Below are 27,074 nucleotides of genomic sequence, written 5' to 3'. Positions count from 1 at the left end.
GGTGCCCCCTACCCCTGCAATAAACCATTGTGCCAGGGGCAACCGTCCCTCCTGCCCACCCCTTGTCCCGGCTCTGGGCCCACCCTTTGCAGCTATAACAGCTTCAACTCTTCTGGGAAGGCCGTCCACAAGGTGTAGGAGTGTGTCTATGGGAATGTTTGACCATTCTTCCAGAAGCGCATTTGTGAGGTTGGGCACTAATGTTGGACGAGAAGGCTTGGCTGGCGGTCTTCGCTATAATTCATCCCAAAGGTGTTCTATCGGGTTGATGTCAGGACTCTGTGCAGGCCAGTCAAGTTCCTCCACCCAAAACTCGCTCATCCATGTCTTTATGGACCTTACTTTGTGCACTGGTTTGCAGTCATGTTGAAACAGGAAGGGTCATCCCCAAACTGTTTGCACAAAGTTGCGAGCATGAAATTGTCCAAAATGTCTTGGAATGCTGATGCCTTAAGAGTTCCCTTCAGTGGAACTAAGGGGGAAAGCCCAACCACTGAAAAACAACCTCACACCATAATCCCCCCTCAACCAAATGATTTGGACCAGCACACAAAGCAAGACCCAAAAAGACATGGATGAGTGAGTTTGGGGTGGAGGAACTTGACTGGCCTGCACAGAGTCCTGACCTCAACCCGATAGAACACCTTGATGAATTAGAGCGGAGACTGTGAGCCAGGCCTTCTTGACCAACATCAGTGCCTGTCCTCACAAATGCTCTTCTGGAAGAATGGTCAAACATTCCCATAGACACACTCCTAAACCTTGTGGACAACCTTCCTAGAAGAGTTAAAGCTGTTATAGCTGAAAAGGGTGGGCCAACTCAATATTGAACCCTACGGACTAAGACTGGGATGCCATTAAAGTTCATGTGCATGGAAAGGCAGGTGTCCCAATACTTTTGGTAATATAGTGTATATACATATATACAGTATATTTATACATTACATATTGATCCTATATATTTGAATTGTGTTATATAATGAGCAGCTTCTCATTATATAAGGGGTGTATCTGAAAAAGATAAGTATATGACTATATAAAATATATGGATATATTCAGATATATAATATATAGGGTCAGTATGGAATGTATAAATATATACTGTATATATATATATATATATATATATATATATTGAAGTAACCGATCAACTCAATCTAGTACTACTATTATCAGTTATGTATTCCTTTGCTAGTCCCTATAGTTTAGCTAATCTATCAATCTATTACGCCAAGCACATGTTATTGTTAATACCACAATGCTACCACCCTTGGCTATGAAATCAATACACGGTCTAAGGTCAATTAAATCTCATTTATTTCCCAAGGAAATAAGAAAATGTGCATCAAGTATCAGTAGAAGTTACAATAATACATAGCATACAATCACAGTGCAATATAAGCCTTATACTTATCGATCCTCATGACTGGGTCTCCTGATGGAATAAAGAGGGACAGAGGGAGACCTCATGGTTGCAAACCTTTTTGTTAAACATACCTCAGCCATACCACACCCCATAGCCCATCCTACTCTTTCCCGTAGACCAATCAGCGTCTCTGGGGCGTCTCCTCCGCCAGGCTAACAGTCCTGCCATACTTGGCCTCTGGGGGGCAGTGTTTGCCCATGAATTGCAACTGCTCCGACTGGATTGCAAATCTTGTGGCTTGATCTCGGACGCCCCACCAGCTGTCCTTTGTTCTTGCAGACAAGCCGGCGCCATATTATCTTTGAAGTCAGTACATTCCAGGTGGGCTGAATAGAACTCATTCTGCTATTCAAATTATGTCACATTCCTTGCTTTTAAACATGTGAAACTGCCTGGCATCAGTATGGCTGAGTTCGGCTGTACAAACAGCTGTGTAGATGTATAATAATAATTCCTGTCTGATTCCAACATATATTCCGCTTTGCGCCTAAAAGGCGCATACCACCCTTCTTCAGACACTGCTCCTTTTGAACAATCCATAACTGTCTTAACGTGTGTGGTTCCCCAACATGTGCTTCCTAACCAGTACCTGTAGCACAGTCCTTAGCTTGTGTAACGCATGGTTGTTTTCAACGAGCGCTCCAGAGACATCTCTCATGGAACAGTACACAATTGTCTTACCACGCTGTGTTTTCAATGTGTGCAGAAGCAGGTCCTATGGAGCAGTCCATAAATGTTTACAATGTGATGTTTCCCAACACGTGCCGCTTTGCCACTGAGTGACACATCTCCACCACTCTTCAGCGACAGCTTCCATGTCACCATTCTGTATCTTGGGTATCTTCAGGACGGCAGTACAGGCAAGGGGTGTCCATTCATTCACCATTCACCAGCACCCATTCAGAGCAACATATCACCCAGCTTTCAGACCCAGAGTCTTGAGGAGGGCCTTTCTTGCCCATATTACTAGCCTACAATACCCATAGGTCACACTATACCACAAACATAAATCAACTTATTACCATAATATATACATATATATATATTACGCACCCCGCTCCCAACCTCCTATAACCTATTACTGTAAATACGGGTCGGGATTAGGCAGGCTTGCTCGCAGCAGCGTTGCAGGGCTCTGACTTGGCAGCAACGTCTCCAATTTGTACACAGAGAGCTTACCGTCAAATCGTCCCTCAACTTACATAGACAAATGGGAGACCCTTCTAGATAAATATCGCTTAACTACACATATAAGTTTACAACAATTACCAAACCCACACAATTCCACCCCTGTGCCTGGATTTTAGAGATCATGCCCATGTGTACCATGCACCTCTACCTACGGTTAGGTTCAAGGAACCCTCTAGTTCCATGACTAACTCTACACTGGTATTCTTTAGGACAAAGAAACAAACTCGCCTATGTCCTAAATAATACCCGGGTGCCTTCTTCCCAGCAATGATCTCTCCATCCAGAATACAGAGAGAAATAACTTCCCAACATTACTCGTTCATCCCCATGTATTGACCTGGCCTACAAAGGACACCATGGTCATGCTTCCGACAAAGGGAAATATCAACCTGCCTCCAGCGTTCATCTTCTCTGATCACATGTGTGATATAGCCTCAAATGCAACAAGATAGAGTCCCCAGTCAGTAAGCCCATTGATGCCACCGAATATACAGACCAAGTCTGCACTTCTGTATATGAGAACATACAGCATAACACCTTTCACAATCCAACTTAGTACCACCCATACAGGCATTCGACCACTACTGTGGATTAGTGTAAGCAACGTGTTTTGGCAAAATCTTACTGAGCGGTGATGCTAACTCATCAGGCCACTGCCCCTCATACAGAGACAGTACAGTACAATCAGCTTGATGTTGGCTGATATTTCCACCTGCCACAGAGTGCGCGCCAGAGCCAATGACAGGTTTTTGTCCTCCCTACCAACCTCTCAACATGGTTGACAAAATCCGGAGCCACTCTAACCTGAGTGTTTCTGTGACTTCATTGAATGTTATCAAGGATACCACCAATCTCCCGGGGTAACAAAGTCACGCTCCTTCTCTGAAGCTATGGCTGTGAGTTTGTTCCTCAGGAGGCTGATGTCCCCTCCATTAACAACACCCATCCCAGCTATTGTTCCCCCCCAATATAGTGCTGAATACATCCCTCCTCTTTCGGGTTACTCCTCAGAAATAAGCATCCTGCATGGACCTCATTCTCATCTCTGGGAGTAAGTCACTGGTACAATAACCGCACCTGATTCAGTGTATACTCAGCACATATAGGGTGATAGGTTTTTGTCAACCACCATGAGATGTTGCAGCACCATGTGGTGAAGTCCTACTGTACCCTGGTAGCCAGCGTTTGTTCCCTTTATTTTAACGGAGCATGCTCCTGTGTGTATTTACTGGCATTATCTGTGCAGGGTTTCAACCTCTCAGGTGAGACACCAACCGGGCGTATCTTCCTCATGTCTAGTTCTGGTGTCCCGCATGTCCTGTAACCGAAAGCTTCTCTCTAGGACCACTAGGATTGAGACACCACCCCTACGAGGAAGTTTCCACCCTATTGATGTATCACCTGGCACCCTTTAGTCTGACCAACAGTCACCTTATTATGCATAAGCGCCAGTATACCTCCTGGGTACCTGCACCATATTGTCTCCGTTACACCAATACATGTAATACATTAAAACCTTTCTTCTTTCAATTCCTCCTTCCAACAAAAAAACACATATTTTACATTTTCATGTTTTGACGGATTGGATGTGTCATAACTCTTCCCCAACCTCCAACCCATTGCACATGTATAAATAACATGTTTGCATTCATCAGGAGAGACTTCAGCAAAAATATTTCACAAGTTCTCTTGCTAGGCACAGTCTTTCAGATTCAGCATTAGCACCAAATTGTCCATACGAAAAAAACAGGTATTAATCTGAATCTTTCAGTTTTCCTTCTCTCCTGATGTTTATCGGAACTAATTTGTGGTATGGTGTGGCACAGACAAACTGCCAACCAGATGATCATCTATCATCCATGTTCCAGAAGCCTCTCCAATTCTCGCTCCACTTGGATTCTGGAAATGAAAAACAAGAGCAGTATCAAATTCTTATCCACAATATCTGATCGCTTACCATGTTTACTTATAGTTCCCTCCTTGGAGCCCAGGACCTCAGTATTCCTGGCTTCTGCAACTCTGACCAAACTATCCAAACAACCATGACCTCTTTAGGCTACACCCACTGTAAAATGGATCCCCATGGTATGATCAAAAAATGTTTAAAACTGAACGTCAGTGTTGCTTCTCAAAAACTTCAAATTTTACAAACTAAAAAAAACAATGCATCTATCTGTATCTTTACGATGTATGCACTACCCCTTTTCAGGTGACTGGTTCTAACTGAGGGCATTGTCAATTCCCCCCCTTTCAGGTGGATTAGACCTACTACTTTTCCACCTGAATAAAAATATAACTAAAATAGAGGACTAAACCAATATCAAAAACAAAAAATTTGAGAAAAAAAAAACAAAATTAACTAAAAAAAAAAATGTAAAAAACTTAAAAATCTGGCCATGATCACACAAATAACATGACAAGACAACCATCATACGACAAGACAACCATCATACAACAATGACAAACACTCAACTTTTAGTTGACACCATCCATGGACTTTTCTCCTGCAAAGAGTGCTTATTCCAATCTGAAATACAATTAGTTAATGGGGAAAACGAAAAACACAACAAAGCATATGTATCATCACAACATTTTAGCTTCATTTGTAACTCTTTTTAGTACTATTATTTTTCATTGTTTGCAAACAATTACTAACTAATGAGCTCATGGTACCATGTGATAATCGATTATGCATTTACAATAACCTAACCCCTGTTCTGTTATATTTTTCCCATTGTTCTCACTTTGAGAGACCTGCAAACAAATGCAAATGTCCGTATACGAACCAGTTTAACTTCTTCCTGGTCTCTGGAAAAAGGAACACACAAGTGATTACACACAATTCTTATGTTAATCAGCAGTATTGGATATTACTCAGGAAAAGTTTACAAAGACTGACACTAAGAGAAGAGTAAAGAAACACAAGAAAAAAAAAACTCATAACAGAAACATCTTTTAACCACACAAAAGAAAAACCACAATACCAATTCAGGGGTTTATCCCTAAAAGTACAAAAACAAAAAAAATGTATATCTATATCCAGGTCCTCTATCATATTCTGAACTTGAAACTTGCATCAAACCTTTTTCATAGCCGGGAAACATTGACCAGAATATTCTTACCATGCTTGCAGCTCACTAAGTTCTGCTGACATTGTTTCCCCCAGTGCTATATTTGAGTAACCATGCGTCTATCTCCATTTTGACTCTAAGCAACTGTCCTACATATTGCTTTTTAGTTTCTAGACCCCGCATTTGCGTTTTACACAGGAAATGGGTTTGATTACTATGGGTTCCGTGCTTTGGATGGCTACCCCACCTGGCTGAATAACACACCTGAAGCTTTGGGGTCGTTTTCGGGTATAATTTCCTTTCGATATCATTATTCGCCGCCCGACAATATTTTGAAATGTGACCCCCCCTTTTACACAAAAAACATTTTAGTTCTGGTTTCCCTGCATAGGCCATTTTTTTAGCATATGGCGCTGGGAACCCACATTGCTGGATAATATTACTGCGATTGGAATGCACAGACTTTACACTTTCGTTGTCTGAGGAGTCATCCGAAGTGTCAACTCCTGAGTCAATTTCAAGTGCAGTTATCCCACCTTTATTTGCTTCTTCCACATCGATTCCCATCACATTACTATCATTTGCAGTGATAATAGCATACAGGTTTTCTTCATATTTCACTTCTAGCTTTTCTATACACTGAGCATGTGTGGAGGGTACCTCCACTATTGCACACTTGGAGGATAATTCCATTATGGCTGCTTGTGCCTTAAGCCTTGTGATAACCTGCAAATTCTCAGCCTCCCTTTGATTCAAAGAGGCAATGCAACTTTCTCTTAATTTACACGTTTGTTCTAATTCATCTAATCTCTGTTGCAATACACATTTCTCAGCCACTAATTGTTTAATCCGACTACAAGCATCCGCATCAGCCTTTTCAATCCTCATTGATATATCACTTACATGTTCCATCACTTTTTCTCTATCAGCAAACCATTCTAATTCTTTTTGTTCCGCAATTTCTTTCATTCTCATTAACATGCATAAGGCATTGGCCATTCTCTGTTTCCTGCCTTTTTTTGATTTATTAAATATGCGACTGTTATGTGTATTACATTGTTTTAAAAGTTCATTAAACTGATATGTTAATTTACTTTCGTGAGTAAATTGAAATCTAATCCCACCATGCTTGCTAATGAAACCTTCAATGGCTTCCATTGATATGCTACTTAGCCTATCCACACCAGGTTGCTCCACCAGTTGCTTATACAATAGACAAACAACTATATAACCCCCACAAAGACAGATTCCTACCAACAAACGAACAAAAAAAAAAAATAGATACGAACCGTTTAAATTTCCAGTGACTTGTGGTTCTACAGCATACAAGACACAAGGCACACTCTTAATCAATGCCTTGGTTTTATTGGACCAGAGCTATTTCACTCTCACGTGTGTAGAAATAAAAACCTATACTTCCTCCACTTTTCCTTTTTCCTCAAAGATGTATGGTAATTCCTGCCGCTCTCTAACCAACACTGTGCATTAGCAATACACTAAACAAACAGATACCCAACACCCAAATACACAGATGAAGCTGTTTAGAAGCTAGCTTTGACCTGTAGTCCCACTCCAAATACAGACAACAAAAAACAAAAAAAACAAATACAAATCCGTTTACCCACGAATTTCTTTAGGAGAACACACTCTTATTCAATGCCCTCCTATACGATAGCAGGTCATAGGGAATTTCTTTTTGGGACAGAAAGCTTTTTCACAATCACGTGGATATTTCCACTTTTCCCTCAAAATTGTATGATTTATCCTGTCAATCAGCGGTTATATCACATAACCAGGGATGATCAGTCCCTTATCTCGCCAGTGCGCCAATTTGCCCTCTGGTTACAAGTTTGCAAACACAACAATACGTACATATATATATATATATATCAGTCACAGTTCTCACCAGGTTTTTTACGCGTGCGTTTATACCAGTGAAATATCTCACAGAATTTTCCTGCTCATCCAAGCGTGGTTTCAGAATTCGCGAGCCAGCGCCAATCTTGTCCACACTAAAGATGACTTCCAGTTCTGGGTGGCTTTGAGCATCTGTGCTTACAGGGACTCAAACAAAAATACCTTAGATTTTTGTGGATTCTGTGTAAAAATACGTTTTACACGCCTTCTGGGGTGCCAAATGAAGTAACCGATCAACTCAATCTAGTACTACTATTATCAGTTATGTATTCCTTTGCTAGTCCCTATAGTTTAGCTAATCTATCAATCTATTACGCCAAGCACATGTTATTGTTAATACCACAATGCTACCACCCTTGGCTATGAAATCAATACACGGTCTAAGGTCAATTAAATCTCATTTATTTCCCAAGGAAATAAGAAAATGTGCATCAAGTATCAGTAGAAGTTACAATAATACATAGCATACAATCACAGTGCAATATAAGCCTTATACTTATCGATCCTCATGACTGGGTCTCCTGATGGAATAAAGAGGGACAGAGGGAGACCTCATGGTTGCAAACCTTTTTGTTAAACATACCTCAGCCATACCACACCCCATAGCCCATCCTACTCTTTCCCATAGACCAATCAGCGTCTCTGGGGCGTCTCCTCCCCCAGGCTAACAGTCCTGCCATACTTGGCCTCTGGGGGGCAGTGTTTGCCCATGAATTGCAACTGCTCCGACTGGATTGCAAATCTTGTGGCTTGATCTCGGACGCCCCACCAGCTGTCCTTTGTTCTTGCAGACAAGCCGGCGCCATATTATCTTTGAAGTCAGTGCATTCCAGGTGGGCTGAATAGAACTCATTCTGCTATTCAAATTATGTCACATTCCTTGCTTTTAAACATGTGAAACTGCCTGGCATCAGTATGGCTGAGTTTGGCTGTACAAACAGCTGTGTAGATGTATAATAATAATTCCTGTCTGATTCCAACATATATATATATATATATACACACACACACACACACACACATGCTTATGCATAGATATGGTACTTAGCTATACCTCTTTAACATATTTATTCTGCAATATTTACCCTTGACAATGAAAAGTGTAAAGAACATTGTTCGAAATGCGTTGGGTATTTCTGTCTTTCCATGTTTTGTCAGATAGAATAAATGAAGATTTTTTGATGCAACCTGTAGAATCGGTGTATATGTAGGCGCACATTTTGCTTTTATTCTGTATTTAAACAAATAAAGTTGTTATATGTTTGTTCAAAATATTTTTATTCCATTCCCATCACTGGTCCCATTGAGAGGGTTGGTCTATTGGATGGCAAATCACTAGCTGGTATATTGCCAGTGATGCATGCAGGTTGGTCAGAATAGTGACCCCCTTTTACCAGATGATCATCTTAGGGCCTTGGTTTTAGTTGGTGGTCAGTATAGAGCCTCTTTGTAGTTGGCGGTCAAGATTGTAGTGTCCCGTTTTTAGTTGGTTAGTGTAGTGTCCCTCTTTTAGTTGGTGGTCAGTGTTTTGGTGCCCCTCTTACACTGGTGGTAAGTAGCTTTTTTATGCCCCCTTACATTGGTGGACACTGGTCAGTGATTTTAATGCCCCTTTAGATTGGTGGCCAGTCTTTTGGTGCCCCCTTACATTGTTGATCAGTGGTTTTGGTGCCCCTTACAGTAGTGGCCCATCGCTTATGCTTTGGTGAGCAGTGCTTTTTATTTTTGCTCCCTCTACATTGGTGGTCAGTGGATTTTGTGCTTCCTTACATTAGTGGTCAGTGTGTTTTCTACCCCTTTACACTGTTGGTCAGTGGGTGTGAAAGAGTGACCTTGTTCTAAATTTAGTTAAAGCTATTCTAGAGTTAGCCCTTGTACACACGGTCGGACATTCTGACAATCAAATCCATTGGATTTTGCCCGACAGATTTTCCCAGAAACTGTTGCATACACACGGTCGGACAAAGTTGTCGGAAAATCCGATTGTACATAATGTGATGACGTTATTTCGTTACGACGGGACTACGTTCAGGCTAGTAGCCAATAGCTTTGGTCTAGGAATTTGATCTGAGCATGCCTGGCACTTTGTCCGTCTCAGTAGGCTACATATGATCGGAGTATGTCCGATAGGAGCATTTTGTCGGAAAATTTTACGGACAAATTGGAAAACTTGGTCTGTCGGATATTCCGATGGAAACAGTCCAATGGAGACCCCACACAGTCGGATTATCCGACAAAACGGTCAGATAGGACACATTCCGTTGGAATCTCCGACCGTGTGTACAAGGGCTTAGTCTGAGCTTTAGTTATTTTTCTAATTTTTGCCTGTTGCTAGAAAGTGACCCTGGCAAGATAGAGCAAGAGGAAGTAATATCCTTGAGTTATGAATACCTATTCCTATCGGGCAAATCATTAGGGGGTGTATTCCATGCTAGTACATGCTGGAGGAAGGATATAAACATTTAGGCGATCCTGGTGAAGGGTCTATGTCTTTCCAGGCTTTGCGTGGGAGGAGGTTGTGCTGGAGGCTTTTTACCTCCAAGGTATCCGCAGCCTACAGAGGGGGTTTGATAGAAAATGGGCATGAGCCTGGACCTAGGGAATTTATGCTGGATTGCTGGAGGGTACATTTAGAAGAAGTGGAGCGGGAAGAAGGCTTCCTGTGTGGAGTATCATGAGAAGAGACTTCACTGCCGAAAAGTGTCCTGGAGAGTTTGGTATAAGCTTCTGCTGGAGTACATAGTAGGAGGAGGTTATGGGTGCCCATCCTAGGAGGTACATGTTCTACCTGGTTGGTGTTTAACAACCTACCAACACAACTTTCAGGTATTGGCTTAAAAGCCTACAGCTTGTGTTGACTGTTGCTAGAAGAAAAATCTGGAGACATTTTTGCCTATTTTTAGGTATCCTGTGTCTTAACATCCTTGTCTCTCTCCTTGATAATAATTGTGCTTTAATTAAATCTATAAACCTACTAAAGTGACTTGTAGCCAATTCCTTTCACCTCGCACAAGGTCAAGGATTTTGCCCTGAGGTTTAAAATACTAGCCCACCTGAGGGTTCCCCCATCTACTAGGGGTAAGGGAATGCTACACACTCATCTGAATCAGCTTCTGGTCCTGAGCGCCAATTCACAGCTTCAGTACCAGAACTATACAGACTCGGTCAAACATGGGATTATATGCCCAGTGATGCCTGACTGGTCTTGCAGAACTGCCCTCTGCACCTTACTCCTGTGGTCCATCCTAAATATTATAATATCAGTCAGCTTTACTATGTATGTGGGCCATCTTAGGGTACCTTGTAGGGGATCCAGCCCTGGTCTGACATTGTAAACATGCTTACAGGAAGAGAGATCACAAACGCTCTTCCCTTGCGCTAGACCAGCAGTCTCTAAACTGTGACCCTGGAGCCGGATGCCTTTGCTTGCCTTTATCTGGCCCTTGGGGCACCATTCCATCCACTGACAACAACCATGGGGCATAATTCCTTTTGCTGACACTAACATTGGTGTTATTTGACTTCTTATTTGTGCAAGCTTGGGAAGGAGGGTTTATTAAGGAATCAGCTTTAGCAGACAATTTTTCAATCAGATTTGGTGAGTACAGTTACCAGTTTTAAGGTGGTGGTTGTGGAACATGGAGCAAAATAAGGCATGTGTGTGGGGTATATACTTTAGATACCAAAAGTATCATTTCGAGTAATACTTTAAAATTTGATTAAACAAAACCTGTTCTTTTTAATCTTTAGCTTGGACTGTTTATTTCTTAAAGAGGAAGTAAACCCTGATGAGTTTGCTTCCTCTTTCATTCCCTGCAAAGGCAAAGCATAATGGACTACTATGCATCGCATAGTAGTCCATTATGTGTCACTTACCTGACACAGGAGCCAGCAAAGTCAACGCTGTCCCCTGTAGTCCGGCGCATCCATCTTCTCGGTGGGTCTCGCAGCTCTGGCGCTGTCATTTGGCGATGACGTCACTCCCGCGCATGCGCACGGGAGCCGACACGCGCGGCATCTCCGTTGTTGAAGATGCCGTGCTCAGTGCGCCTGCGCGCCACTGTCTATGACGCATGCGCCGTAGACACCGGTGGCTGTCTTCGGGCAAATATCTCCTAAACCGTATAGGTTTAGGAGATATTTCTTGGACCTACAAGAGACCACTTACAACCACTTTAAATCCATTCTGTTGAACCATGTGTAGTGCTACTCTCACAGGAGATGCTGGATCATGATCCCCCCCCCCCCCTATTCCTGCTATAAAGCCAGGCAACATGCATTTCCATCTTGTATGCAGACAAAAGAAATCAGTCTATGGGCTTGTTTTTGATATTATATTGAAGAATCAACTTGGATAGGGTAAATGGATTATGGGATGCCCAACTTGACTTGAAGAACACCAGACGAGGACAACCTTTCTTTTCTATGTACACAAATATGAAGACCTTGGACTGTGCTCCTTCCGGAATAAACGCAGTCTCTATGGATCAGTGGCAAAGTTCTTCACGAACCAGGAGCTCTCAGTCACCCTTTGAGAAATAGCACAAAGTCCCAAACTGTAAGCAGGAATATAATGTCTTCTCAGTAGAACCTCACACAGTTCTGACATTTGCAGATACTACCAGTTCCCCTGGCTGCTCGACTACCAGCCCAACTGGCTGTTTCTGAAAAACATCCCAAGACGAGGAGATGGGATATAGCACAACGCTGTCCCTGGAAAGTCTGGCAGTCTCTCCCCTTGTTTGCCCCTGGGTGTGCTTAGGTAATTAATTACACTGTCTTTTGCTCTTTCCTGCACTGGGTAAGAATCCTGTTCAGACCTCCAAATGATCAGATCTTCCCATGCCAGCTTGGATGTCTTTTGCACAAGAAGACCCAAAGGTAATGGAGAACCCTCTCTTGGGTTTCCTCTAGTTCCTTTCCTTAGCTCCTGCATGGAGGCAGAGACTCCAGACCTGGGGTCCGCTCTCAGACCATACAACAGCTAATTCCCCTTGCTGCTCAGGCTCCACCATAATTAAGGGCTGACCCAGCCACCCTGGCAGTGCCTTCTGCCTGGGGATTGGCCAGATTCCCTCAAATATGCAGATCAGGACCTCCTACCCTTTGCCCACTAACTTCCAGAAGCCTTTCCAAGCTTCTAGAACCAGGGGGAGGCACCAGAGATTGGCCGTGTAGAGCCCTCCTTTTTCCTAAATTTCCCTACTTTTTGCACACTAGAGGGTGCTACACATGTGCTACCTATAATCATGGACCGAGTAATTGAGTCCCATCTACATGGCACTTGGCACTAGGCATTTGGGGTTGTGTTGATGTTATTTTCCGACTTCATCCAGGCATGCTTACAGTGTACATGAGTGCAATGTGCTATAACCAAACACAACGTATTGTTGGCACCGATCATGGTAGAGAATTCGAACTAAAGTTTGTGTGTTGACTTTCATAAGCCGGTTCAGAAATATAATTTTTCTTGTTTGTAGGTAGATCATTTTAATTTATTTTTAACACTTTAGGAAAGAGATATGAATAAATAGCACAAAATTTACCTGTGTAGGTTATAATGGTATCATCAGAACTATAAGTCTTATTGGAAGTAGTCAGGACTTGTTTGGAACATCTGTAGGTAGATGTCAAGTCTGTAGATTTTATATGAAGTAGATCAGAGTCGTTGTTCTGGATCATCCGATTATTCTTGTAAAATATTGTCTGTTTTGCAGGATATGATGAGTAACATCGAATAGACACATCATCACCTTCATCCATATAGACTGGAGCCTGAAGGATGACCTGACCTGAAGCATAGCACGACATCTGTTATATCCATTATGCCACAAAAGTAACATCACAGTAACACCAGGGGATTAATATGGTTTTGTAAAGGGGAGAATACAGGATTCAAGGTTCCATAATCATTTTAGCCCCTTTAGAATTTCCTAGTATTGCATGCCACAAGCACAACAGATTTACTTTTATAAGCTTGTGAGCCGGTTCACACTGCAGGCGATGCGAGGCGACACCGACTTGCCTCGCCGCGACCTGCCGCGACCTCAGCGGCAACTTGCAGATGACTTCTGTATAGAAGTCAATGCAAGTCGCCCCGAGGTCGCCCGAAAGTAGTACAGGAACCTTTTTTCTGAGTCGGAGCGACTCGAGTCGCTCCTCTCAGAACGGTTCCATTGTACAGAATGGGGGCGACTTGTCAGATCGAGGCGAGGCAAGTCGTGTCGCCTCGCATCGCCCGCAGTGTGAACCGGCTCTAAAGCTGAACTCTGGTCAGCCATTAAATGCAATTAGGTGTAAAAAGTTCATTATAGGAAACATTTCAACCAATAGAATTTTAGAATTTTAATTTCTAATTTTTTTATTTAAATTTGTTGTAAGAAAATAATAAACATTATTGATGTGCGCAGTAAGAGATACATTGAAACTTTTGTGCATTAATCAGACATTTTTTACAAGAACCATAGAAACAAACAAAAGAGCGCCATACCAAAACCAAACAAAAAAGTCCAAGTTAATTGTAATTGTTGGTAAAAATCATATAAACTTTTTTACAATTACAATTATCTTGGGTGCTTTTATCCAGTTTTGAAAAGATTTCTGAGTGTTCTATAGTATACTAGAGAACTTTTTTTAATTCACCATATTCTACAAGATTTTCCTTTTCAATGGAAATTGTCATGGGTTACCACAATCTGACCATTGCCATTTTTATTATAAATGGGTATAACCTAAATTAATTTATTTAAAGTAAACAAAAAAGGCTTAGCACTAAACCAGCTTTAAAAATTTGCCTCCCCAATGTTCCAAATTGCCCTGCATACCTTTTATTATAAATCACAATGTAACTTTTTTCATGTATTTCTATGTGTTGACATGACAGCAAAGCTCAGACTTTTCAGTATAAATGTCGTGGGACAGCAGGGCTGAATCGCATAGAACAGTGTTCTCCAAATTTTCCCTTTGTTTGCCTTAGTCTGTCCCTTTGAGGCGCTATTTTTCTCATTGATACCGATGATGGGCTGTAATTCCTCCCAATAACACCAACTGTGGGGCATAATTCCCCCCATTGACACCAATGATGGAGCACTATTCTCTCCACTGATACCAAAGATGGGCCACTATTCCTCTTGCAGATACCAATGATGGAGCACTATTCCTCCATCTGACACCAATGATGGGGCACTGTTCCATCCACTAATACCAACAATGGGGTATTATTCCTCTAACTAGTATCAATAATGGGGCACTATTCCTCCTACTGACACCATTGATAAGGTACTATTCCTCCCAGTAATACCATCGAAGGGGCAATATTCCTCCCACTGATATCAATGATGGGGCACTATTCCTTCTATTGACATCAAAGATGGGGCATAATGCCTTCGCTGACACCAACGATGAGACACTATTCCTTCCACTGATACCAGTGATTGGACACTGTTCTTCCCAATGACACCAATGATGGGACACTATTTCTACCTCTGTCACCTATGATGGGGCACTATTCCTTCCACTAGTATCAATGACAGGGCAGTATCCCTCCCACTGATACCAATGATGGAGAACTATTCCTCCTCCTGCTGAACAACAAGTACATTTTTACACCCACTACCACCAAGCCTGAGACATTGTTTACTCCCACTGACACTGGTACATTTTCTACTCCCACTGGCCACAATCCAGCCCCGTAAAGTCTGAAGGACAGTAGACAGTAAACTTGCCTTCTGTTTAGAAAGTTTGGCGACCCTTTACATAGAGCATTCAAATTGGGTCAATCAAGAATGTTAGCTTGGGTTAATGTGAACATTCTGATCCAATACCTTTTGTACTTTCAAACGCTGCCATCAGGGGTGGCCCGTCCATCAGGGCCACCTGGGCGCCGTCCCCTCTCTCCAGGCCACCCCCCTACATGCAATGGATAGATTCTTGCATAACATGAATCTATCCATGGCCGCCGTGGCCACCTCCTATCCATGCGTCTGGCCCCTTTCAGGTCACGGGACGCAGGAATTACAGCGTTTCCGTTTTTTCTTTTTAAACACCTGATTAGAGCCAGAGGCCAGATTTGGGGGTGGCATACTGTTTGCCAGGCCCCCCGCCCCACAAATTCTTTCCACTGACTGCCATTATATATGATACGTCTCCCACCTAAAATCAACTCCTAAAACACATAATGGAACATTGAGGGCTTAGTAGTGATAAGGATTTGAGGATAGGAAGTATACAATTTTCACTTTGGACCAACTCACCTGTGGTGACATTCACAGTGACAATCTCACTTCTCTCTCCAGCACTGTTCTGGCACTGATAATCTCCACTGTGTCTTATCTCTGTCATTGAAATTACGTAATCCTTTCCTGTGTATATTAGGATATTCTGATGGTACCAGGAACATCTTGATGGATCAGACTCCACACCACAGGTCATCATTATCTTCTCTCCAGTGAGGATCTTATTATAGTTGGGAATGACCATCACCACAGGCATCTTTGCATATCCTACAAGATCATTTACATTACTGGACTAGAAAAAGTGTACCTGTTTGTACATAAAGGTAGTTAAAGTATGTGTGTACATTTTACATCTTGGATAGTACTAACAAGTTGAATCAGTTGAACGGGATTCGGGTCCACCTTAAACAGGTATAATCACTAAAGGTAAAAAAATTTAAAAGTTTAGCTACTTTCTGGAGCAGCCTTTCTCAACCTTTTCAACACAGAGGAACCCTTGAAATAGTTCTCCGGTCTCGGGGAACCCCCTGCTAAAAATTAGAACTCTACAACTCATGATACATTAGTGTGATGGTCAGTGAGAAGAATGGTCCTTACACTTGTGGTCATTGGGAAGAATTACCTCCTTACAGATAGCTAAAAAGATCATGGTGTGAGTGGGAACTTATCTGAGAGGCAGAAATTTTCCAATGCTGAAGGAACCCCTAGCAACTTCTGGAGGAGCCCTAGGGTTCCACGGAACCCTGGTTGAGAATCACTGTCCTGGAGGTTGATTACCATAACATTTAGAATGTGATGTGGAATTTGACAAGTTATGTTACTGAAGAGAAGAAGAGTATGGAAAGCAGAACTGTTATGTTGATGTAGATGGTGGTGTTGGCAATGCCGTACTTCACCGCCATCCGATGCTACAACTGCAGATATTTGTTAAATGTCTGATTTGAAGCCAAAGAGGCAGAGTCAAAAAAAAGTTGTCAGAAGACGGTCTATTTTGGAGTGGAGTACAGCACTCTGTTTGCAGAATCAGCTCCTCCAGCATCTGTTCTACTTTTAACAGACCCCGTTATGTGTTTCCTTCCAAGATGAATAGAAACTATTTAAACACTTTCGTGTATATACAAATGTTTACAAGTTTATATACAGTATCTCACAAAACTGAGTACACCAAAACTGAGTACACCCCTCACATTTTTGTATTTTCTTTTATCTTTTCATGTGACAACACTGAAGAAATGACACTTGTCTACAATGTAAAGTAGTGAGTGTACAGCTTGTATAACAGTGTACATTTGCTGTCCATTCAAAATTACTCAACACACAGCCATTAATGTCTAAACCGTTGGCAACAAAAGTGAGTACACCCCTAAGTGAAAATGTCCAAATTGTCAATACATTTTTACATTTTTTTTTTTTTTAATTATTGTCAATAAATAAATGTCAAAGTGTCAGTATGGGGGGGCCCCTGGGCTTAGGTCACTTTCGGGCCCTACCTTCTATACATTACTTTAAAGAGAACAAAATGATACATACACAAGCTATGTATTAGCCCTTGTACACACGGTCGGAATGTGTCATATCGGAGTGCTTTGTCGGATATTCCGACTGTGTGTGGTCTCCATCGGACTGTTTCCGTCTGAATATCCTTCGGACCAAATTTTCCAACTTGCTGGAAATATTTTCCGACAAAATGCTCCGATCGGACATACTCCGATCATGTGTAGAGAATTCCGATCGGACAAAGTGCCACGCATGCTCAGATCAAATTCCTACACCAAAGCTATTGGCTACTAGCCTGAACGTAGTCCCGTCATAACGAATTTTCGTCATCACGTTCTGAAAGATCGGATTTTCCAACAACTTTGTCCAACCGTGTGTATGCAACAGTTTCGGACAAAATCCGACGGATTTGGTTGTCGGAATCTCCGACCGTGTGTACAAGGGCTTAGAGCTACACAATTCAGGATAAACTGAGAATAAAAATAGAGATCACGATTCTGAACAAACAACTAAACAAAATTACATAATTTATGTTAATTGCTGAAGTCTATTAAAAATGTTAAATTAATCTGAATTATAAAAAAATAAAAAATTAAGTTTGAATGAATGATTCAATTCCTCAATCAAATACACTTGTTTTGTAGATTAATCAGAATTTTTGCACTGATGACACATGGCACTAATACGTGCCACTGATGACAGATAGCACTAATACGTGGCACTAATGACATGTGACACTGATGACAGATGGCACTGTTACGTGGCACTGGTGACACTGATGACAGATGGCACTAATAGGTGGCACTGATGATAGATGGCACTAATACGTGACACTGATGACATGTGACACTAATATGTGGCACTGATGACACATGGCACTGATGACACGTGACACTGATGTGGCACTGATGACAGATGTCACTAATATGTGGCACTGATGACAGATGGCACTAATACGTGGCACTGGCAGATGACACTAATAGGTGGCACTGATGACATGTGACACTGATGACAGATGGCACTTATACGTGGCACTGATGGCACTGATGACAGATGGCACTTATACGTGGCACTAGGGACAGATGGCACTGACAGGTGGCACTGACAGATGGCACTGTGAGCACTTTATTTCCCCCCCCCCTTTTTTTTACCTTGACGCTGCAGCCATTCGCTCTTCCTCCTCACACGCTATCTCTGTGTGAGGAGGGAGAGCCAGCAATGAGAGGTGATCTCATATGTTTACATATGAGATCATCTTCCATTGGACACTGCAATCGAGTGCTAAATGGCCACTGTGATTGACCATTTAGCACGATCTGTGATTGACTGTGTCCAAGGGACACGGACAACATAGAACTTCTCCGTTGCACTCCCGCAGCGGTGCACATTGGGGAAGTAAACAGGTGGACATCCAGGGATGCCCTCCTGGCAATTGGCATCCACGCTGTAGCCGTCTTTCGGCTATAGCGCGGATGCCTAGTGGTATTTAAAATGGAAACAGGTGGGGCCCGCGGGACCCCCTATTGGGCGGAGCCCATGGGCTTGAGCCCAGTCAAGCCCTATGGTAAATCCGGCCCTGATGGCCCCCATTATTTTCCAGCACTGCCTTAACCCTCTTGGGCATGGAGGTCACCAGAGCTTCACAGGTTGTCACTGGAGTCCTCTTCCACTCCTCCATGATGGCATCACGGAGGTGGTGGATGTTAGAGACCTTGCACTCCTCCACCTTCCGTTTGAGGATGTCCCACAGATGCTCAATAGGGTTTAGGTCTGGAAACATGCTTGGCCAGTCCATCACCTTTACCCTCAGCTTCTTTAGCAAGGCAGTGGTTGCCTTGGAGGTGTGTTGGGGGTTGTTATCATGCTGGAATACTGCCCTGCGGCCCAGTCTCTGAAGGGAGGGGATCATGCTCTGCTTCAGTATGGCACAGTACATGTTGGCATTCATGGTTCCCTCAATGAACTGTAGCTCCCCAGTGCCGACAGCACTCATGCAGCCTGAGACCATGACACTCCCACCACCATAGGAAAAGGGAAGTAGAATGTACACCTCTCCTAGGCTGTCTGCAAGTTAAAGGTCTCTTGATACTGCTGTGGCAACAAGACTGGGTGCCTACCAAGGTCCAGAACCTGGGAAATCCATGCAACAGAGAGAAAAGGCAGCACATCCAGAGATGAAGAAAAATTTGTTGGTTTATTGTAGAATCAAAGGTTAAAAAAACATGACACACTGTTCAGCAGAAGCATTTTACACAAAGTATTTAATTGCAATGCTTGCAATGATTAAGCACTTTGTGTGAAATGCGTCTGCTGAACAGTGTGGATCCCTCGTGTGCCATGTTTTTTTTGACTGTAGTCAAGACACACTTGTCTTTGTCCTCCTCACCTGGTTGCCCCCACACACGCTTGACACCACCTGAACCAAATAAGTTTATCTTGGTCTCATCAGACCACAGGACATGGTTCCAGTAATCCATGTCCTTAGTCTGCTTGTCTTCAGCAAACTGTTTGCAGGTTTTCTTGTGCATCATCTTCAGAAGAGGCTTCCTTCTGGGACAACAGCCATGCAGACCAATTTGCAGTGTGCAGCGTATAGTCTAAGCATTAACAACGCTGACCCTCCACCCCTTCAACCTCTGCAGCAATGCTGGCAGCACTCATACGTCTATTTGCCAAAGACAACCTCTGGATATGATCCTGAGCACGTACACTCAACTTCTTTGGTCGACCATGGCGAGGCCCGTTCTGAGTGAAACCTGTCCTGTCAAACTGCTGTATGGTCTTGGCCTCCATGCTTCAGCTCAGTTTCAGGGTCTTGGCAATCTTCTTGTAGCCTAAACCATCTTTATGTAGAGCAACAATTATTTTTTCAGATCCTCAGAGAGTTCTTTGCCATGAGGTGCCATGTTGAACTTCCAGTGACCAGTATGAGAGAGTGAGAGCGATAACACCAAATTTAACACACCTGCTCCCCATTCACACCTGAGACCTTGTAACACTAACGAGTCACATGACACCGGGGAGGGAAAATGGCTAATTGGGCCCAATTTGGACATTTTCACTTAGGGGTGTACTCACTTTTGTGGCCAGCAGTTTAGACATTAATGGCTGTGTGTTGAGTCATTTTGAGGGGAAAGTAAATTTACACTGTTATACAAGCTCTACACTCACTACTTTACATTGTAGCAAAGTGTAATTCAGACCACACCAGTAGAAAAGATCCAAAAAAGGTTGTCAAGAGACTATTTATTTTTCAAATGCGTGACTTTGGCCCTGGCCATGCCCATGGGGTGTCAGTAATGAGTGATTTCTATACTTTTAGAACACAATAAAATGGCTACTTGACGCTCCCTACGGTTACAAGTGGGCGCTACAGTTGAGAAAAGCCGTATGTGAAAGCAAACCTGAAGACTTTTATATATTTCATACCACCCACGTGTCACCAACATCAAATAATAGACATAAATCATACATAGAATTATTTTAAAGATGGGAAAGGTCATTTTAAAATAAGTTATAGCTTAAAAAGAGATTTGTGAGTATGTGGCAAGCACAGAAGATTTTAATTCTTTTTGAAGGTAGCAATTTTTACTTGTAAGAAATAAAATCTGTGAAAAACGAGAACTTACCTGGGTGTTGTATCATTAAATCTGAAAGAGAGGAAATAATTTGTTATACAGATTATACTGCAGATCGGTATTTCCATGTTCAGTCCTCAAGGACTATTAGTGGTTCATGCTTTAAAGTTAGCAGCTCCGAAGAAAACCACTGACTTCGACCATAAACTGTTCCTAAGCCACAGGAGGCCTCATCTAGGGACAGAACAGGGCGGTCTTTAATATTGATTGGACCCTGGGCAAATCTTTTCTTGGGGCCCCCCCCCCCATGCAGTTTTCACTCCACCTGCTTTGAGACATACATTAATTAGCAGTTAGACTCAAAATCCGTTTACTGAATCAGATCAGGCAGCTATTGTGATTGGTTGCCAGAGGTTAGTGTATCATTACCGCTCACTGACTGGTTGCTAGAGGTTACAGCACACATTACGGCTCACTAATTAGTTGCTAGAGGTTACAGCACATGATTTCTGCTTGTTGATTGGTTGCTAGAGATTACTGTGGATATGACCTCAGGGGGGGCATGATATACATACCAATGCCGCCAGCCGCTGATATTTACATATGAATTCTGCTGCTATTTACATATTAATGCTGATTATTTACATGTAAACACAGGGTCTGCAGGTGAGTCATCTGTACACAACAATAGGGCAGAGCTGGGCAGCATTAGTAGCAGCACTTCACACTGAGATATTGGGACACAGCACAGGACTAAAACCTCAAGGGATGAGGGAATTTAAACCAGGATAGTTGGCAAGTATGAGGTAGCTGCTTTGGGCCCCACAACAATGACAGGGCCCAGTGCAGCTGCCCCTTTTGCCCTGCCTTAAAAATGGCCCTGGGACAGAATCATTTAGAAGGAGCGGGTGAGAATCATCAGATTCTAAATTTTGATTGATAGTACATGTAAAAGAGCGCAGTGTTTCTGTGTGGCTGCTCCTCTTAAAAGGGCCTTTAAAGGAGACCCAATAGAATATTTAGGAGATGAGCACCAAACTAAAGGTAAAGAGTCCAATAAGAATTTTGTTTCTTAATGAAAGCGAGGTAAGAACGAGTTAACTAAAATTAACCTAGGTGGCACATTCTTTCACCTGATGTGGGAGTGCACTCCAATTTAGGAAGTTCTGGTCGGAGGTTATGGCCTTCATCAGCTCCTTAACTCAGATACCCAATATCTGCAATCCTCTACAATGTTTACTGGGATATATTGATGATGAAGGTATATATAAAAATGTAAAAAACTTTCTGCGCATAGTATTGCTTTATGCTAAGAGATCGATAACCATCCATTGGAAGTCTCAATCCTCACCCGCTATAGCCTTTTGGCTCACTACCACTAATCATGCTATACCATTATATAAGTTGATGTATGAAGCCAGAGGATGCCCAACAAAAATTCCTAAAGACTTGGGATTCTTGAGTCAGCTCCGAAAGTACCATACCACCTGCTCCTTGAAAGACTAAATGAAGCCCCTGATCATTGATTGTTTCCAATTAAGGAAAATAGACATTTGACCTTTTGGTTCTTACGTATTGCCTTAAAGCAGGACTGCACTGTGGAAAAAAATATTATAAGCCAGCAGCTACAAATACTACAGCTGCTGAATTTTAATAAATGGACACTCACCTGTCCCGGGGTCCAGCGATGCCGGCAGCCGAGGCTGATCGATCGCTCGGCTCTCGGCTGCTGCCGCAACTATTCTAGGTGAGGGAATCAGGAAGTGAAGCGCTGCGGCTTCACTTCCCGGATCCCTACTGCGCATGCGCGAGTCGCGCAGCGCAATAGGAATTGTCCGCGTTATCCCTTGGACCCGTGTGTGTCCCAGCAGACAGCGCGCAGGGACAGGAAGAGGCATAGACTCCCGTGGGAGTCTATGCCCTGAAGTGGGTGTAAATACCTTTCTTTGACAGGTATCTGCACCCCCTTCCCCCCTGAAAGGTGCCAATTGTGACACCGGAAAGGGGGAGGGTTCCGATCAGTGGAAGTTCCACTTTAGGGTGGAACCCCGCTTTAAATGTATACCAGTTTACCAGATTTTGTAATGGTTCGAGCGATGTTCGCTCAATGTACAGGTTTGTTTTCTTTGTTGTTTTTTGTGTATGGAAAATAAATAAAAAAATTTACTTAAATAAAACAATAAAAAATTACCTGGGTGGGGGTGAAGTTTCTCTTTAAAGGGATTGTAAAAGTAAAATGTGTTTTACCTTAATGCATTCCCTGAAAGTGGAAGTTCAGGCAATACCCAACTAGCGCTAATAAAGACTCATGTGGCTTGGCATGTAATTACCATCATCCCTTTGTATATAAAAAAAATGAATACCTCTAGGTTGGGATTTCTAAGGCAATTTTGAAAAGAGAGAAAATAGTTTTTAAATATTAAAATAGTTAATTTTTATACCAATTAAACATGATTTAAAAGTGAATATTCAAAATGAAGACAAAATAGTACAAATTGTTGGAAACATATACCATGATATTGCACAACTGAGATGATCCTGAAGTGGTCTTTCCCTACTACATGTAGTTCCACAGTCCATAAATAAAATTGATGCCCCTTTTTTCCCCCAAAAATAGAGCTTCTTTTTGGTGGTATTTGATCACCTCGGCGGTTTTTATTTTTTGCAGTATAAATAAAAAAAGACAGACGATTTTGAAAAAAACAACAACAACATTTTTGTATGTATTCTGTTACATATTTTTGGTAAAACAAATCCCAATAGGTGTATATTGATTGGTTTGCGCAAAAGCGTCTACAAACTATGTGATATATTTATGGAATTTTTATTTATTTTTTATTTTTTACTAGTAATGGCAGTGATCAGTGACTTATAGCGGGACTGCGATATTGTGGTGGACAAATCGGACACTAACTGACACTTTTGACACTAATACAGTGATCAATGCTAAAAATATGTCACTGTACTAATCACACTGGCTGGGAAGGGTTAACATCAGGGGCAATCAAAGAGTTAACTGTATGTTTAACAATGTGTTTTCTCGCTATAGGGATGTGCTTTTTCTATAGGAAGGCACTGATCCATGTTTCTGCATTAGAGGAACACAGGATGAATGCCTTACCTACTGACAGTTTACATAGGCAGATTGCCGTTCTGGCTCTCTGCCTAATGATCAGCGGGTATATGATCCTGTGCAGGAGGAGCGGGAGAGCCGCCTTTCGACCGTATGTATACAGTATTAGTTCAGCAAGTGGTTGAAGAGCACAGGCTGGGATTTTCCTATAAGGATTAGGACACCACAGAGCATATAGCAGGCTAGAAGTGGCCAGCAGCAGGATGGTTTTAATTACAGAGAATATGCCTAACTGGTGTATTCCTAACTTTTATTTTATCTTTACAACTACAAGTCCCATCATGCCTCTGCCTGTTGGAATCATGCTTGTAACTGTCAGCCTTGCAATGCCTCATGGGGCTTGTAGTTTTGCAACAGCTGGAGGGCCGCCAGTTTGAGACCCCTGGAGTAGAGGGTGCAGTGAATGTGCGTTATCTAATGTGAGCTCGTTAATGTCCATGCTGTTCTTGCACTTTTTTTTTCTTTCAAATGATACAGTGGCATGCTGAAAACAAAAGGCAGCTTTAAAAACTAGATGGACAGCAACAAGTAAATGATTTGCATTAAGCATCAGAAACTTAAAAATAGGACCTATCAACATAAAATAAGAATTAAAAAAAAAGAAATTAAAACTCCAAAATTAAAAATGAAACCCCAGAAGAAAATGTTAACTTCTTTAAAGGGAAGCCTTGCAGCAAATTAATAAATAATAAATTTATAAATTGAATTAACAAAGTTTGACCTAAAATAAAAACCCAATAAATCTAAAATAAAATACAATATGCCCCCAAAATAATTAAAAAAACCCAGATTACTCCCCCCTGGAAATAAAAGCTAATAAAAGCCAAACAAAAAAAAGAAAACAATTTGCTGTGGATGGAACAGAAGCTAAAACTGAATTTTAATCTCAAATTAACCATTAAACAAAATAGAAGACCAAAAAAAATCTCCAATAAAAACAAAAACAGACAACACAGGGGTTGATTGTCCAAAGAGCTAGCAATCAGAATTAAATTACAGTTTTCTAACTACCCCCTGATCTTTCCTAATGCAGTTTGACAGCCTTTCCTATCCTTTCCCTACAACATCTTCCAATTAATGAATGCCAGGGCTGCTCTTTGCCCCTCTTTTTCTCCAAAAGCCCCCTTATTGGACCTCTATGGTTGCTCCATTTACAGCATTGTCCATGTCTTTTCAATAACGGAATACTATTTTTTGGATGTCATCCTGAGTGCCGACCACTTTCTTCTAAGCTCGCTGGCCATAGTTCAAAGGCCATACAGTAGGATTAAAAAAATGCAATATATCCTACCGCACTATGGGCAAAAAAAAGAATAATAATAAAAAAATTATTCCAATCAAATCTGTACAAAAATTTGCTCAGGCCACACATCTCAAACTCATGGAAATCAGCTCGAACCCATGGTAACAGCAAACCTAAACCTCATCCCTAAGAATTAAAACAAATATGCATACATAAATACTCCAAAAAAGATTTTTTTGTTTTTTTTGGAACCATTGGGTCCCCAAGATAAATCAACCATTTACCATTAGATCCCGACAGATACATGCACCCAGATAGTGGAACAAAGACAGAAAGTATCCAGCAGTAATTAGTAATAAAATTAGTAATAGTTTCCATACTTACAAATGAGGAGGATTATTTGGCACGGACCCCACAGCCTACACATTACTCCAACTTGTCTCTGCAATGCTGCATTTGTAGGGATCAGAAGTTCTTTTGGCACTATATGTTGTATACAGAGTTCCCTTTATAAGTGATCATTGTGAGATAATTTAACTACTAATAACTATATGAGAAGAGACGAAGAGTGTGAAAAACCACAAGAAGTCCTATTAATAAAGAACGTGAAAACTAAGCTTCCGCTACTTAGGCAGAAGAAGAAGAAGATAGTACAGAGATATGTAGAAATTAAACTATTGGCTTTTGCTAAATTATCCGCAGATTCATTAAATTCCCTCCTTGGTAAAAATTCTGTGTAATGCAGGTTTTTATTCTATTATTCACACACATACAAAAACAGACATTTTAACAATTCTCCTTCATGTTGGTAGACTGCTAGCTCATACGTAAAGTAAAGCTGTAAAGAAGTGTCTATTCTGAATTCAAAGAGGATGAGGTAGCGCAAAAGACCAATCACAGTAAAGACTCTTTTTCCAATAAAAAAAGGGGGGGGAGGGAGAGGATTAAAAGAAACTGTCCAAAGTTATAATATATTAATAGTCAATGTAAAATTAAATGCACCAGTGGCACCAGCAGTCTTTTTTAATTGTTCCACTTCATATGTGGTCTACTGTATTTCCTGCCCTTGTGGCCTTTTATATGTACCGTATTTTTCGGACTATAAGGCGCACGTAAAAGCCTAAATTTTCTCCCAAAAACGACCGTGCGCCTTATAATCCGGTGCGCCTTATATATGACCTGTTGACATCGCTGGAGTTCTTTGTTAATAGTATCTGTCAGATGGGCGCGCATGGAGTCACAGATCAATAGGGATGGCGGTCTCCTGACGTAAACCTTCGGACTATAAGGCGCACGTAAAAGCCTAAATTTTCTCACAAAATCGACCGTGCACCTTATAGTCCGATGCGCCTTATATATGGAAATATCCATTTTATCAGCCGGTCGTTGCTAGTGCGCCTTATAATCCGGTGCGCCTTATAGTCCGAAAAATACGGTAGGTAGAATCATCAGGGCTCTATGAGCAAGGTTTGGAGAACATCACCGGGCTGTCCAAGACGGAAATCACAAATATAGTGTTGCTCGACACTTTGCCACACATCACCAGGAAAAGATCACAAATCTCAATGTTTGGATAACTGAATCGATATCGGTTTAAATTCACCCCAGCTGAGAGATTTCAACATCTCTGTAATCAGGAGACTTACTGGATATATTCCCTGAATACTATGTCACCTCATGGCTTAAATGAGGAAATAGCAATCCATATTGCTATTTAACCCCGATTTACGGTGTGCGTGGCTGTGCATATATACATATGTGTATACATGATATGCACGTGTTTG

At 41.8% G+C, this 27,074-nt stretch overlaps 1 protein-coding gene across 1 annotated transcript; it reads right to left on the bottom strand.

Annotated features, from left to right (window-relative positions):
- Positions 1-10,067: 10,067 nt before the first annotated feature.
- Positions 10,068-25,832, bottom strand: LOC143973512 (low affinity immunoglobulin gamma Fc region receptor III-A-like). Its single transcript, XM_077474430.1, has 5 exons — positions 25,675-25,832; positions 20,966-20,986; positions 15,858-16,106; positions 13,152-13,397; positions 10,068-10,159 (listed from the first exon to the last, which is right to left on the bottom strand). The coding sequence occupies exons 1-5, from the start codon at positions 25,715-25,717 to the stop codon at positions 10,068-10,070; spliced, it is 651 nt and encodes a 216-aa protein (XP_077330556.1). The 5' UTR covers positions 25,718-25,832.
- Between the last annotated feature and the right edge of the window lie 1,242 nt (positions 25,833-27,074).

Source organism: Lithobates pipiens, unplaced genomic scaffold, assembly GCF_037356315.1.
Source record: "Lithobates pipiens isolate NorthernLeopardFrog02 unplaced genomic scaffold, aLitPip1_a1.2 Scaffold_83, whole genome shotgun sequence".
Classification (NCBI taxonomy): Eukaryota; Metazoa; Chordata; class Amphibia; order Anura; family Ranidae; genus Lithobates; species Lithobates pipiens.
This window is presented reverse-complemented; position numbering and strand designations above follow the sequence as displayed.